Source organism: Harpia harpyja, chromosome 14, assembly GCF_026419915.1.
Source record: "Harpia harpyja isolate bHarHar1 chromosome 14, bHarHar1 primary haplotype, whole genome shotgun sequence".
Classification (NCBI taxonomy): Eukaryota; Metazoa; Chordata; class Aves; order Accipitriformes; family Accipitridae; genus Harpia; species Harpia harpyja.
Genome location: NC_068953.1, coordinates 15,168,205 through 15,182,763, shown reverse-complemented (window position 1 = coordinate 15,182,763; position 14,559 = coordinate 15,168,205). Strand labels below are relative to the sequence as shown.

At 40.7% G+C, this 14,559-nt stretch overlaps 1 protein-coding gene across 1 annotated transcript in view; it reads left to right on the top strand.

The window, feature by feature from the left end:
• Positions 1–14,559, top strand: part of IQGAP1 (IQ motif containing GTPase activating protein 1) — a 76,925-nt gene that overhangs the window by 14,615 nt on the left and 47,751 nt on the right. Inside the window, exons 3-4 of the mRNA XM_052807404.1 lie at positions 12,542–12,698; positions 13,070–13,147. Coding sequence (XP_052663364.1) covers positions 12,542–12,698; positions 13,070–13,147 — 235 coding nt within the window. The remainder of the gene's footprint in view (positions 1–12,541; positions 12,699–13,069; positions 13,148–14,559) is intronic.

Sequence of the window (14,559 nt, the reverse complement as noted above, 5' to 3'; positions counted from 1 at the left end):
CTTCCCACGGACTGCAGTTCTTCATTAACTGCTCCAGCACGGGTTCTTTCCATGGGCTGCAGTTGTTCAGGAACAGACTGCTCCAGTGTGGGTCCCCTGTGGAACCACAGGTCCTGCCAGAAAATCTGCTCCACTGTGGGCTTCTTTCCATGGGGCTGCAGATCCTGCCAGGATCCTGCTCCAGCCTGGGCTCTCCACAGGGTCACAGCTTCCTCGGGCACATCCACCTGCTCCGGCGTGGGGTCCTCCACGGGCTGCAGGTGGATATCTGCTCCACCGTGGACCTTCATGGGCTGCAGGGGGACAGCCTGCCTCACCGTGGTCTTCCCCACGGGCTGCAGGGGAATTTCTGCACTGGCGCCTGGAGCACCTCCTGCCCCTCCTTCTTCACCTTGGTGACTGCAGTTATTTCTCTCACGTATTCTCACTCCTCTCCCCCAGCTGCTGTTGCACAGCAGTTTTTTCCTCGTCTTAAATCTGTTATCCTAGAGGTGCTACCACCATTGCTGATGGGCTCGGCCTTGGCCAGCGACAGGTCCATCTTGGAGCCAGCTGGCATTGGCTCTGTCTGACACAGGGGAAGCTTCTGGCATCTTCTCACAGAAGCCACCCCTGTAGATGTGCCACGCCCCCCCCAACCAAAACAAAAGAAACCCCAAACAAACCCAAAACCCTCACCATGCAAACGCAATACACCTGTGTAGACATAAGCATGTCATGTGAGGATACTTAGGTTTTTCCTGGCTGGAGGGGAGATTTAGGCTTGTGCTAGGCCCACCTGTACTGATTAAGAGAATCTCTCTCAAAGCTAAATAAATAGTTTGCATGTATCCTTGATATGTGGTGTGCTTATGCTGCGTTGTTCTTGGATACATGGGGGTTATCTTGCCTTGGTATAGAGTGCTAAAGGCAAAATGGAGAAGCAGAGTTGGATTCTGTTTGTTGTGTGTTGTCTGTGTCTGGAGCAATGCAGGAACTCTGCTGTTCCTCTTCTGAATTACTGCAGTGTACTTCAAGTGAAGTTGCAACTTCAAGTTTTGCATCCTGTGTGCTGGCTGTCAGTTTCTGGGTGAGGTCTAAGACTATGTGGCTAATGGTTAAAAGAAAGAAATGAGTATGTTCTTTTAAAAGTGTTTTGTAAACTACCTTTTTAAAATTACCCTCTGTTTTGTAATTTATTGCAGTAAATGGAATACAATCTCGGTTTGGAATATTTTGTTCAGTCATGTAAGTGGTAGAGAGTTGAGGGGGAAAAAACACAAGAAGGCTTATTTTAGTTAAGTCCAGGAGAAGAATGAGGATTTTTCAGTTAAATAAAGCTGAGATAGAGCAACAGCTTCAAAGATACTAAAAGGTCTAATGTTATTTAAGAGCTGTTCTTGCAGGTTAGCAGCTGATCTTCATTGATTACTGGAGGAGGTAGAAATTGGTGTACATAAATACTTCTGAAGATTTTGCTAGATATCTATTGACATCTCTGGTTACATGAATACAGTTAAAAGTCTGATTTAGGGTGACTAAAACCAATCTTTGTTAATTACAGTTAATATCACTTTTGCCTGCGTGTTAAAGCAAAATGTATTTAAGTCGTATATACTTCCTGTGTGTGAGGTACAACTAGTGAAAGCAAATCCAAAGACCATTTTAATGCATTTTAATAGTTCTGTGATTCCCAAATACATTTTTGCACTTCAGATAAACTCGCAAATGTGACATTCATAAACTTGTCAAAAAAAAGTTTCATCAATTAAACATGTTATGTACAGTAGTTTAAGTAAGTATGAATAGATACAGCATATTTAATTGAACAGTCAATTACCTAGTTCAATAAAAGACTATGTTTATTTGCATCTCTATTCCTGGCCTTTATCAGAGTCAGGGTATTGGGCTATGTGTGGCAGGAACTTTTGGTCTGACACCATGAACAGGCATAGAGGTTGCTGTTGTCATCTGTGCCTTCCTTGGTGATAGCTTCCTGTATTAAATATAGTTGAGGTAGCTGGAAGGCATTGTCAGCAACTGTGCTCACCAGATTGCTAGACTGGATAGTCATAGAAGTGCAGGCAGATGCTATCAAAAAATACAAAGAGAACAGAAGTAGAGTGGTTGCCTAAGGGAAATGCAGATGATCCTACAGCAACTTGGGAGGCTTGAATTTTCTAAAGGTATTTGTCCCCATCCCTTTCTGGCATTTGGTTGATATGCTTTCACCTCTATTTTGTAACTTTTGTTGTGCATTTGGGAATGTGATGTGACTGGGGAGCAGGGGGAGCGGAAATCCTAAGGAGATATTCCTCCCCCTGTCCCCCCTCCAAAAAAAAAAAACAACCCCAAAAAACCAAAAAACAAAAAAACCCCAAACCAGAAATCCAACCCAAAACCAACCAAACAACAAAAAAAAACCCCAAACCAAACCTCCACGGGCAAGAAAATGTTGAGTCGTAGTGAGTGCTTGGGTATGCCATCTGCCTGCCTTGCTAGTTTTGGCTGCCTGTCTGGAGTATTTCAGTGCAAGAGAAGAGCAGGGAGCCAACAGTGAAGCCTATTTGTTACATGGTGGTAGCTGCACTGTTTGGATGAAGTTAAACATTGGTAATCTTTGCTAGCTAGTTTGGAGATGTAAGCAATAAACTCTTGCAGGAACCTCTTCCTTCAAGAGCAGTAAGGAAAAAGATTTCTTATTCTGATTAAATGAAGTGGGAGAATGCAGTGCTGTAGGTCCAGTGTAAAGCTTGGAATTACAGGGGTTTATTTTAACCCCTGGTTAAAATTATGGTATACTGTAATAGTTTGAGGGATGACTTCCCAGTCTTCCTGTGGATGATTGTGTATGAAGAACTGTGTTAGTTCCCTGTGAGATAACAATATCCCCAGTGATCTCAGCCTTGATGTTCTGGGATTAGCTCATTTAACCATCACTTGAAGGCCTGCTCTCACAAGAGCTCATGTAAAATCCCAGCCTGACATGCAGCATTAGGCGAAATGATCTTGATGTTTGTGTATCACAATTCCAGTCCCTTCCTAGTGACTTGCCTCTACTTAAAATCAAGATTGTTATTTCCTTAGGGAATATGTTGGCAGTCCCTTAGCTGACTGAGTGCTGGAAGTAGGAGCCTCTCTCTGAGGTCAACAGGATGTCACTTCAACAGTGGGATGAGTCGTAAGGCTCTCACCACTTAGAATCTTTTTCTTCTGAGCTGTGTTTTTTAGCATGAAATACTGTTAATCACTCTTTCTTGATCTATATGCATTCAGGATTTATACAAACTTCATAGTCTTGGACACCGTGAATGCTTTATCTTCAGCAGGCTGAAGGACTCCAGTGTGATCTCTTGCCTCTTTGTTTTCATAGCAGAGGGCTGTTTATACTGTTTATATTGACACACAGGTGTTTGTTGCACTCAGTATTGGACTCTTAAGAACCTACAAGAGTGCCAGTATTCATTGTGCTGTGAATACTTTCTGAGAGTACAAATTACTTTGGTGGTTGTGAGAAAGATCTTTGAAGCTTGTCAGCAGTTTCGCTAAGCTCTACTTGTAGCTTTTGCACAGCTTCCAAGTTCCAGCCATAGTTAATGTTTGAACAGCTCTTCAGTCACTCTTCTAACAGTATCCAGGTACCTCTCCAGATCTCTGTGTAGGCTGAACAGTGCTGCCTGGAGTTGCCCACGTTTTAAATGTTAGGGGGTGAACACTCAGAAGGGGAAGCAACTGGAAATAACTCTTTAAGATCTTCATGGCATTTTCAGTACATCCATTCAAATGGCACCTCTTCTTTTCCATTTAATTTTGGGTGAGATTTGAAGAAATGAAGAGTGCAAGATGCACCTTTTTTCTGTATATGGATATAGCGACAGGCAATGGGTGAATACCCACAGGATTACTTTGAAAGTGCAAAGAGATCACCTTGTTTCAAGAATTTGTTCCCACAGTGTAGGCGTGCACAAGGAGATCACATTTTGAAGATGTGTTTGGAGAATTTGATTTTGGGCAAATAGCCTGTCTATTTCATGGTTATGAGAAGGAGATGTGTAAGGCAGTTCAACTGTGTGTAAGGCAGTCTGACTGTGTTAGTAGAGCACAGGTTTAGGCAGGCTTATTTTGCTAATTAAAATATATTGGTATAGTGTACAGACAGTGTTACAAAGACTGGAGGATAATACCATGAGTGCCTGGAAAAAGAATCAAGCTCTGTGCCCCTCCAGTCCACCTCTAGACCTCCTTCAGGAGGAAATAAAGCATATTCAGCCTTCTTGAAGAAGAAGACAACACCCTTCTGAAACGTGGTTGGTAGGGGACCACTTGAAGCAAGCAAGGAGTGCTGTGGCACTGACATGCTTACAAAGAGAAGACTCCTGTGATTCTGACCCATGATCAAGAACTCTGTGGCCAGTGCTCCCAAACCAGAGGCTTGGAAGTTTGCATTGAGGTTCTGTTTGCAGCTTTCCTGCTAATGGAATTGGTGAGGTGTGCAATAAGCAGAATGCAATGTGATCCTGTGGACAACTGAGCTTCAACCAACACTTAGCATTAGTACCAGGCTCTGATATGAGTGGTACTGGTTATCCTTTAGCATGATATGTTAGTGTTACATACTTTATCTTCTTAGAGTTCTTAATGGCTGGAAATGCTGAAGCGTAGCTCTTGAGGCCAACACAGTAGAAGTGGTCACCAGGTGCAGACCCAGGTGGTGTGTTGGGCCTCAGTCTGGTCTCAGAGTTGAAGAATGTCACTGGCTAGGTCTGTGTACAAAAGGAAGAGCCTTTGTCTTGAAATTCTAGGACGGCTGAAGGTTAGAAAAAGTTATTTCTGGTCTCTGCAAATAATTAACTTTACCTTGAAATTACCACTACTTAGGGATGACCAAGAAGTGAGCTTTCCTCATTGGTTGATAATGGTCACTTTTTTTGACTGTTAATGCCTTCTGTGTTTTCTGTGCCATGTTCTGTTTTCTTTTTGTGCTGGAACATACTGCATGGTAGTCCTGTCATGAAATGAGCAGTGTTCCTTACAGGTTTGGTCCAGGTTTTTTTTTTTTCTTACCTGCTGTGCTATAATTGTTTATGAAATTGGGTGTTCTTGCAACAATTTCTGGAGAGATGGGTTGCTAGTTCTTCTTCCTCAGGCTTACCTATAATCAGTCTGAGAGAAAAAGAGTGACTTTTTCTTTCTTTTCCATGTTTTTTCCATTGTCTCAGGGTTAGCCAGGCTTTTGATGTTTTTGCAAGTGTTAAGAGCAAAATGTGTGCCGTGTGATCAATATTAAGTTTCTGCTATGTCTAAACTCCAATGGTTAACATTGGCCTATGATGCTGTTGAAAAATGACACCTTTGTGTAACTTGTCACAATCCTTGATAATGCTGTATTAGGGGAGAGTAAACAAGTTGGTAGTTTAGATGACTGATGTTAATTTTTTCCAGTCCTTGCTGATGGAACAATGTTGCCTTTAGAAGTTTGAAGACAGCATTACTTGAGAGACTGGCTGCCTGACAATACTTGATGTTACATTTTTATGGTCATGTCTTCTCAAGGAAGGCCTGGCTCTAAATTGCAGCTAATGGTAGTAGCTGTGTGTAGATATTCAAGGATCTTTTTCTAGGAGGGGGATCTGCATTTCATAGCAGTAGGACTGACTGATTAGAAAGGTGCAATTACTACTTTAATTTGAGCCAGCTCCAGTAAAATTGGAGAGTCCAACATTACCTATGCAGTCATGTGATGCAATTTGATTGAAGAATTAATTCTGGGTTAAAAATTCTCTTTTCTATGCTGGTGAGAGGGAGGGAGCATAGTGGAAACTGGAAACTGTCAAAGTAGCAAAAAAAGATTTTAAGGTTTCTGTGGAAAGCTTATTGGTGGCATATTGTTCTAATGCCTGAGGTCTAAAGGGAGTAGATAGATAGAGGTTGCTGCCCATCAACTAGGTCGTGTCCCGTCCCCCCCCCATCCCGTGAGACTTGAGAAATGCTTTCCTCTTGTTCATCTGGAAATTCTGCATTTATTTCTGCATTTTAAGGATGACAGGTGCTAATTTTAATATGAGTATGTGAGCTTTTAAATGTAAAAGGTAATGCGTAATGCTTTCTGAAAACATTGCTTTGTCCTCTGGCCTAGCAAATGGTTAAGCAATGCTGTACCAAGCATTATTGTATGTAAATTGCCCTAGTTCTGTAGTTATATTAACACCCACTTAAGAACCTGTTGAAACAGGTATGAGTACATTGAGACAGCTTATGTTCTAATTATGGGCTATTTATCTTACTTTATGGAGATGCTTAAACAGAATTCACTGCCTCTATGTCCTTTGGTAAGGCATTAAATGATTCGGTTGCATGTCCGATCTACTTTCATTTTAGGTCTTCCTAGGTTGAACAAAGTGGGTGAGCTTTTTTTGTTGCCCTGATAAAGTTCTTGGGAGGGTATTATGAACCCTATTGCTAGCATTTGGACTCTTTCAGGGTTTGAGTAGCTCTGTGTCCTCTCGGGAGTCTTTGGTTGTAATGATCTAAGGCATGCAAATGATGTTACAGAAACCTCTTGACCCCCTCAGAAGGAATGGGCAGAAGGGTTGCTCGTGAGGGCATGGAAGAGTTGGACTAGATCTCAAGATGACCCTTCCAGCCTCGGAGATTCTGTGAAGGTTGGGTTGAAGGAGTACAGGAAACACAGCTGTGTGGGATAAGGGAAGAGCATCATCTGAATGATAGTGTTTGACTTGCTTTACAGTATCTTTTGGATAATGGTCCAGAATTTTTAAACTTATGTCATGTTTTCTCTATCACATATTCAGTTGCTATCTGCATTTTTCTAGAACTTAAAGTTCAAGAACTAAGTTTTTTGAGAGGAAAGCAGCAAAACCCAGGAAAACAGTAGTTTGCAGAAGAATGAGTTTCTTTTTGTAGCTGCTGTACAGAAGTTGGCCAGGTGTTCCCAGAAACCTTTTCTTCCTGGTAAACACTACTCCTTGTTGCCTTTCCAGGCTCCCCGTCCTGCTTTGGGTTGCAAGCCCCCCTTTTCTTGGGCTCAGGCTGCACTCTACAGTGTAATGGTGTCTCATTTGGGATTTAAAGTGCTCTCCAAGTTTAACTATTCTTCATTTGCAGTAGAGGCTTCTTTGAGAACATTCTGTTGGGGAAGCTGTGGCAACCAGCTTGATTTTTAAACCCTTTAGGAGAGTGTTTGCAGTCCTACTTATAAAATTAACCTGAGGAAACATGACAGTCTAAGTCACAGAACACTGTATTTATATCATGTTAGAAAGGAAAGTGCGGTACTAAGTCTCTTACTGTAGGACACTGTTGAGAAGCTTGCAGGAAAGCTAATGCTTTCCAGGCAAAACTAGGCTCAAATTAGCAACTCCCTGTATATACTTTTTCCACTTCAAAATTGTTACTTACCATTTAAGTGCACTATACCTGAAGTACTAAATGCAAGGTTCATAAAACTTTCTGAGGTTATTAATGCTATTTTCACTTGGACTAGAGCGACTGAGCATCCTTTGCCTTGTGGAAGCTTCTCTAATATGGGGTGTTTTGATTTATATCTTCTTTGGAACTCTTCTGATATGTAGGCCCCACCATCTATGACTTGTATGTGTCCTGAATTGATGCCTTCTGCACTCCCATCCCTTTACTGCATAGAATTTGTAAGCTGTTCACATTGAATACTGAACTCCTGTCAAAACTTGTTGAACTGGTTTGCTTTCTGTAACTTGTACTTTGACTCAGTTCCTTACTCCCTTAACATGTCCTTCGGGTTGTATTTGTTTTCTGTACCTTACAGGCTTTGCATAAACAGCCTTCCTATTGTTTTCCTGAGTTAGGTGGCAAGGAGCTCAAAGACAAGATGGGAGAGAACATGGCTGCACATCATCTGGTGTTTGGTGGCTAGCTGGTGACTTTCTCATATGTGAATAGAGGGTCCAAAGGAGGGTGACAAAGGTGATCAAACTGCTGGAGAACCTGCCCTGTGAGGAAACACTGAGGGAGTTGGGTCTTTTCACCTTGGAGAAGAGAAGGCTCAGAGGGGACCTCATCACAGTTTTCCAGTTTCCTTTCCAACTTGGGCTGTTCTGTGATTCTGTGAATAAACCAGGCAATGAGACTAATTATCATTTCCAGTTAGTCAGGTGCTATCAAAAGGCACATAAATCAGTCCTCTGACTTCTTGCAGCTTTTTAGGAAAGCAAGTAGAACCCATACAGAGTGTGTGAGACTTGAGGCTTGGAAATGTCATTTTTATATACCTTTCCAAATAGTGTTTTAGGTGCTTCTCCAGAATATGAAAGGATACTTCTTGACTTCTGCAGAGTATTCGGTCTTTTGCTGGGGGGGGTGTGCGTGTGTGTGTAGATTTTTCTCCCTCTGTGTCCCCCTGCCACGTAGTATTGCAGAGTCCTATTTCAAGTAACGCTTTCTTCAGTAGTGCTAGGGCCCAGTCATTTTTGTGTAAAGTTTCTCAGCCATTCCAACCAGCTACCCATTTGCTGATTGAAAGTTTCTGCACAGAAAGCCTTTGTAATCTGGATATTCAAAGCAGAGGCTACAATCATCATGTTGTACATTTTATGAAGAGTTTTGTGAGACATTAATTAGGAAACTTATTCTAGTTTGGGGCTTGGGAAAGACTATAAGGGACTGAGGCGACTGGAGAATGAGAAGCCAGCAGAAGCTGGAAGAATCTGGTGTGTTGCCTGTTTCCTGCAGAAAACCACTCCCTGTTGTGGGAGGGCTGTCAGCAGAAACATAAAACTGTTTCTTGCTGTTGATTTTTGTGAGTGGTGGTTCCTGAGAAATGTGTAGTTTCCCATTTCTCTTCCCCCTCCTCCTAGGCTCTCCTGAAATCTCCACTGCTGCTGACCTGTTTCTGTGATTAGTTACTGAAAAGCTTTGTGGCACCATTTGCTTGCTTGTGCTAGCTTTTCAAAGGTGTCATCTCTGCTGCATGGAGCTGTAGAGAAGCCAAGTGTGAGGAAGAGGCTTTCCTGGGCACAGGGGATGGGTCTTAAAATTGAGTAGTTTGCATTCAGATGGAAGAATCAGTAGAACTGAGATTTGGGGACTGTAGTAGTGGCTGATTGTAGGTACTTTATGATGAGCAGCTATGGGATGTTAGTGAGTTTTTCCTTTTGAAATAAATTCACATTTTTCTATGTTATCTGGAGAGGAATGCAGATATGGAAAACAATCTGAATAACCAAAGAAACAGTGGTGAAATCAAGCTGTTCGTAAAACCTCTATTGAATCATGAGTATTCTTTCAACAATGAGGTTGTATGCATAACTGTCTGCTGCAGAATGCACAAATAGGAAAATAGCATGAAGGATTAGATCTTTAAAAAAAACTCAAACAGAAATGCAAGAGGGATGAATTAAAAATTTGAGGACTTTATGCTGTATTTGCTCTGCAGCCAGTTTTTAGATGCTCTTGGGTGTAGGCATCGGAATTGCTACAGCTGATTTTAACTTGTGTTAGTAGAAAAGGCCATCTGGGGATTAGTGGCAGTTGAGCTAAATAGATGTGTTTGAATTATACCTTTAAGCAAATATCAAATTAGAGCAAAGAGCAAAACACCGGTGTTATGCCTTTTTTGTTGTTTTAAGAACACTGGCTTGTTTATCTTAAAAGGCAGATGGCCACTTTATGTACTACAAGACCACATTGTATACTAACATTTCAAGTAGAGAGAGATGGAGAAGTAATAGATTTAGACGTGACAACTTGACTGGCATTCCCCTTGAGTTTGATTAGTGAAGATGTACATTAATCTGAAATGTATGTTTTGGCAAGCATTCTGTTTATGCTAACAGATGTGAAAATGGAGGAGCTGTGGTAGAGTAACACTAGCTCTGTGGTAGGTTAAAAACAGTAAACCTTAAGAGATAGTTGAAACTGAATACAGGCAAGACAATTAAGATGATTGTCTAAGACTGCGTATCTGCACTAGTCAAGTTATCTTTCCTTTGACCATTAAAATACTGCAGCCTGTGAGATTTTTAATTTTCACTAACAACTACCTGTCTTCTCTAATTAGAAATGCAGTTTACTGCCTTCTCAGGAGAGATGGAAGAACTGGCTGTGGTGAATTTGAATGCATCTCATCTCTGTTGTGTACTGCTATGGTATTCTGTATTTGAGATCAAGAGTAAACTGTGCAAAAAAATCCCCCAAATGCAAATTAGTTTTTATGTTTATAATACTTCTTTTCTAAATTACTGTAAAGAAATCATCACGTATTATTTTCTTGTTGGGGTCAGAAAGAATGGTCACTTATTCTTTTGTCTTCTCAGATATTGCAGGTTAAATAATTTTTAGCTCTTTCCATTGAGCCTTGCGTGCTGGGCTGAAAATCAGTGATTCAGAAGCTGATTCATGTGTAGTTCATATGCTCCTGCCTTAGATTTCATGCTGTTTATCAGAAAAGGTGGAGCAGGCTGATGTCAGTGACTACAGTTTCAGTCATCTGATTTCAGTCTGCTACCAAAGGGACTGTCAGAGCACCAAGCTGGTTCTCTGACTTTATTTCAACAAACGGAATGCACTTCATTCTTCAGGCTTCTCACTGTTAAGTATTATCTTAGCTAATAAAAAACTTCTTTCCTACCTTATTCCTGCTCTCCAGTTTGGAAAAAAATGCAGACCGCAGTGACAAGGTTAGGCTCATCAGTGTTGTGTACAAAAGAATAGTAATGCCTGACTTTGCTGTTCCCCTTTGTATACACCCCATGATAACATTAGGTCTTACAGCTTTAAACTTTGAATTTGTTATGTCTGCTATACTCATTACACATTTCTCAGTGTCACAGTTGTCTTTTAGGATACAATCCCCAGTCTGTAGATAAGCTAGATCAATGACCTAATATTTAGTCATATCTAAAGCCTACGTTATTTGCACAGTCCTGTTCTTACTCAAGCTGTGACCACCTGTGTGCTAATTATAGGTTACAGTTATGCTAATATTGGTGTTACCCTCTAATTCTCTAATTTTGTCAGCCTCAATTTTTGTGTTTACTTCCTGAAAAACTGAAAGAGGGGAGCATAGCACCCATCTATGCCAAAATGTGCTAGAAACAGCACTATTCAATGAATCCCCATGAAAACACTGCTTGGAGATGTCTGTCTGTTCCTAGTATATATGAGCTATTTTTTGTATGTATGTACAGTGCTTGATTTTAATCAGAATATTATGAGGCATGAACACACCTCACAGATGTGAAATGTCTGCAGTGTTAGGTGGTCAACAGAGCCACGCAGTGTTCCCAGGTGTGTTTTACAGGACTGATTTCTGTGAAATTGTGTTAATTTACTACAGTTATTCATTTAATCTGTTATCACTTGCATCCGGTATGGTGTTTCGCTGTTGTTTTGCCTGGATTAATACAGAGCTAAATGGTTTACAGTTATGTATGCATCTGAAAGAGTATTTGGAATATTAAAATTCTATTTGTTGGGTTCAAGCAGGATCCTCTACATATCTGTCTTTGAGATCAATCCTAGTAATGTGGACTCATCATCTCCATGAGTCAAATTATTAACCTTGCTTATGTTACATTATCAGCTCTGTTTTATAGTATGGGCTACTGCTATTCTGGGCCACTATTGTCTTGAAAGCCACTTTTCTGTGATCTTTATTGATCCAAGGCTCATCCGTCCTATAAGAGCTTTAGAGTTTAGCTGCAAGTGAGGTATGATCCTAAGAAAAATGCTTTAGAAATTGTCCCACGGCTGTGAGGCCTTTTTCAGAGGACAGAACAGCCAGGGAGCATGTTGTCTTTGGAAGAAGCTGCATAGCTGAACTTGCCTCTGGTAGCCCTGTACAGAAGAAATACCAAGGTGCACCTCTGTTTTGAGAACAGTGACTTTTCAAATTATTTGCTGTTGTAATCTTTGCTTTTGTCATGAGGATCCGTGACACCATTAAATGAGATGGAAGAAAACAAGATAAGGGAAAATCAGCTGTTATGAGGAGAGGAATGCCTGTTCCAGTTTTTTTCCCATTTTTGAAATGTATAGCAGGGTGGGAAAAAATATATAGGTCAGGAAGGTAGACTTGATGACAACATTGTAGGGCCTCTCTATGACATCAGCTAAAAGAGCTTGAATAAGTGGTACAAAGTCATGAAATAACTAGTGAATACTTAATGAGACTAGAGTAGAGAAATGCTTGGGAGATAAGCCTGTAGTCAAGAGGAAGATTTAAGTTAGTTAAGAGGACAGGTTGGCCACTGTGTCTAGAGCAGAACCAGCTAAATCATGAGCTGAAGGAGAAACATGATCATGAGATGGTATCTTAATTACTTGTGAAACTCTGGCTAGTGGAATCCTTACTTCTCCTTAATATTTTGTCTAAAGTATTACTGACTAGCGCTTTAATGGCACAGAATGTGTGGTAGTGCTATACCTACTTTCCACCCCTAATGCTAAGTAAATAGTATGCTAGAGTGTGACAGCAACAGCAGCATAAAACTTGTTTAGCGTGGGGTTGTGTTCACAAATTGGAAATATACTCATGTGACCAACTTTGTTGTTCTTGCACTTCCAGATGGATGGAGGCCTGTCTGAATGAGGAGCTGCCTCCCACAACAGAGCTGGAAGAAGGATTGAGAAATGGAGTCTATCTGGCCAAACTTGGAAACTTCTTCTCCCCTAAAGTGGTTTCTGTGAAGAAAATCTATGATAGAGAACAGACTAGATATAAGGTGAGAGGTGTTGGCAATAGATACTGCTTTTGGTAGTAATCTAAAATAGGAAAACATGCACACTGAGGTACTGTGAGCAAATAAGCAGAAAGTTAGTTTATATTAGCGCTACCTAAGAAACTCCACCTTCACTCTAGAACATTGGTTAAGTGAGGGGGCGTGGACTCTTAGCTTTATATCTGAGCTTGCACTCATGTGAAAGAACTTGTCATAAACAGTCAATATGATTGTATATAGAAGACTTCTGACTTCTTTTCTGTAAGAGTAGTGTTTTCACTATCTGTCTTAATGAATGTCCCCGCTGTTCTTGGCATCTGTGGTATTTTGTTTCTTACTGCCCTCCCCCTTGTTCCTGCCTATTTTTGTTTCAGGCAACTGGTCTCCACTTCCGGCACACAGATAATGTAATCCAGTGGCTGAATGCCATGGCTGAGATTGGTCTCCCCAAGGTAATTTCTATGTTGCATGTGCAGATAAATAAATAATCTCAGAAAAGCTTTACATTCCATGGAAGCATTTGCTGTTGTACAAAAACCAGCAAACTTCATCTAGTTAATTCTTCATTTTCTACATTTGCGTCCCTGTAGAAATTTTCTCCTAAAACTGCTGAAAGATTTCATTCTGCTATGTGTGTGAGAACGATTAGGAGCAAAATAATTCCTCCTTCTATACCATATCCTTAATATCACTAATCTTGCATAACATCTGCATTACGTTGTTCTTGCCATGCATTCTTTTGAGCAATATCTGAGCTACAGTTTGATTGTGGAAGTGTTTTTAGAAGTCTATGCTAAAAGAAGCAGTACAGCAGAAAATACTATGTTCTCCATTTCTTCAGATTTCCCTACAAAATTTTCACATCAAATTGAAATGTTCCTGGTGTAGCTTAATCAAATATAAATCACTGGCTTCACTAAGGGAATGGCCAGATAAACTCCTCTGATCTAATAAACACTGTTGTTGCCTGAAAATATATGGAACTTGGTAGTGTTGTGCTGATAGTCAAGTTGCATACATGGATAGTAAGTAAATTTTTTAAACTTTTTTTTTTAAGCCATGTTATGCTTAGTCTCACTAAAACCAGCATTGCATAGTTTAATCTCATGTATGTTTTGTTTGCATACATGCTTGCAAATTGAACACTATATTTGGCAAAGTTTTTCAAATAGCTTGTTGAGATTTACTAGTTGAGCCTTGCTGGCTGGCTTATGATGATCTTACAGGAGCAAATTTGGGATTAGGAAATACTGAAATATGCTCTTAATGTTGTTAGGTGAAAATAAACAAGGAGGGAGCTAGACAGAGAGAAGTTAAGTGCCGGGTATGAGGCAAGATTTTCAGATTTAAGCGGATTTAGGGGGAAAATAAATGTGTGAGATGTTAAAGAAACTGTGCTGAGGTCCAGTACACTGACAAAGAGATATTGGTGCTTTAAGTATTTCCCCATGCAGAAGAGCCAGGGAACTGATGCTGTGGAATTGTGAGGGTCCTTCAGTTGCTCTTGCCTTTACAGAAAGAGCAATGCTATTTTGTGCTCACAGGCAATAGCAAGGAATTTCCCAATAACTAGAAAGTAACGTACCTTGTCAGCACTTCTGAATGAATTGACGCTTCCAGTATTAGCCCCTTGTATTCAACTTTGCATTTGAGACTGTCTGAAAGCTTTTGGGTCCAGCTAACTGAAAATGTAGTACGCAGACCACCCCAGTGCTGGTCTCAGTTTCCCTTGTCACTGTCTCTTCTCTTGCTTCTCAACCCCATTTAGTCCAAAAAAATCCTCTTTTCTCTGTTCTAAGTATTTTTTTCATCTCTTGGCTTTCACCAAAGTCCTCGCTAATACCTCATGACCCAGTATCTTGGT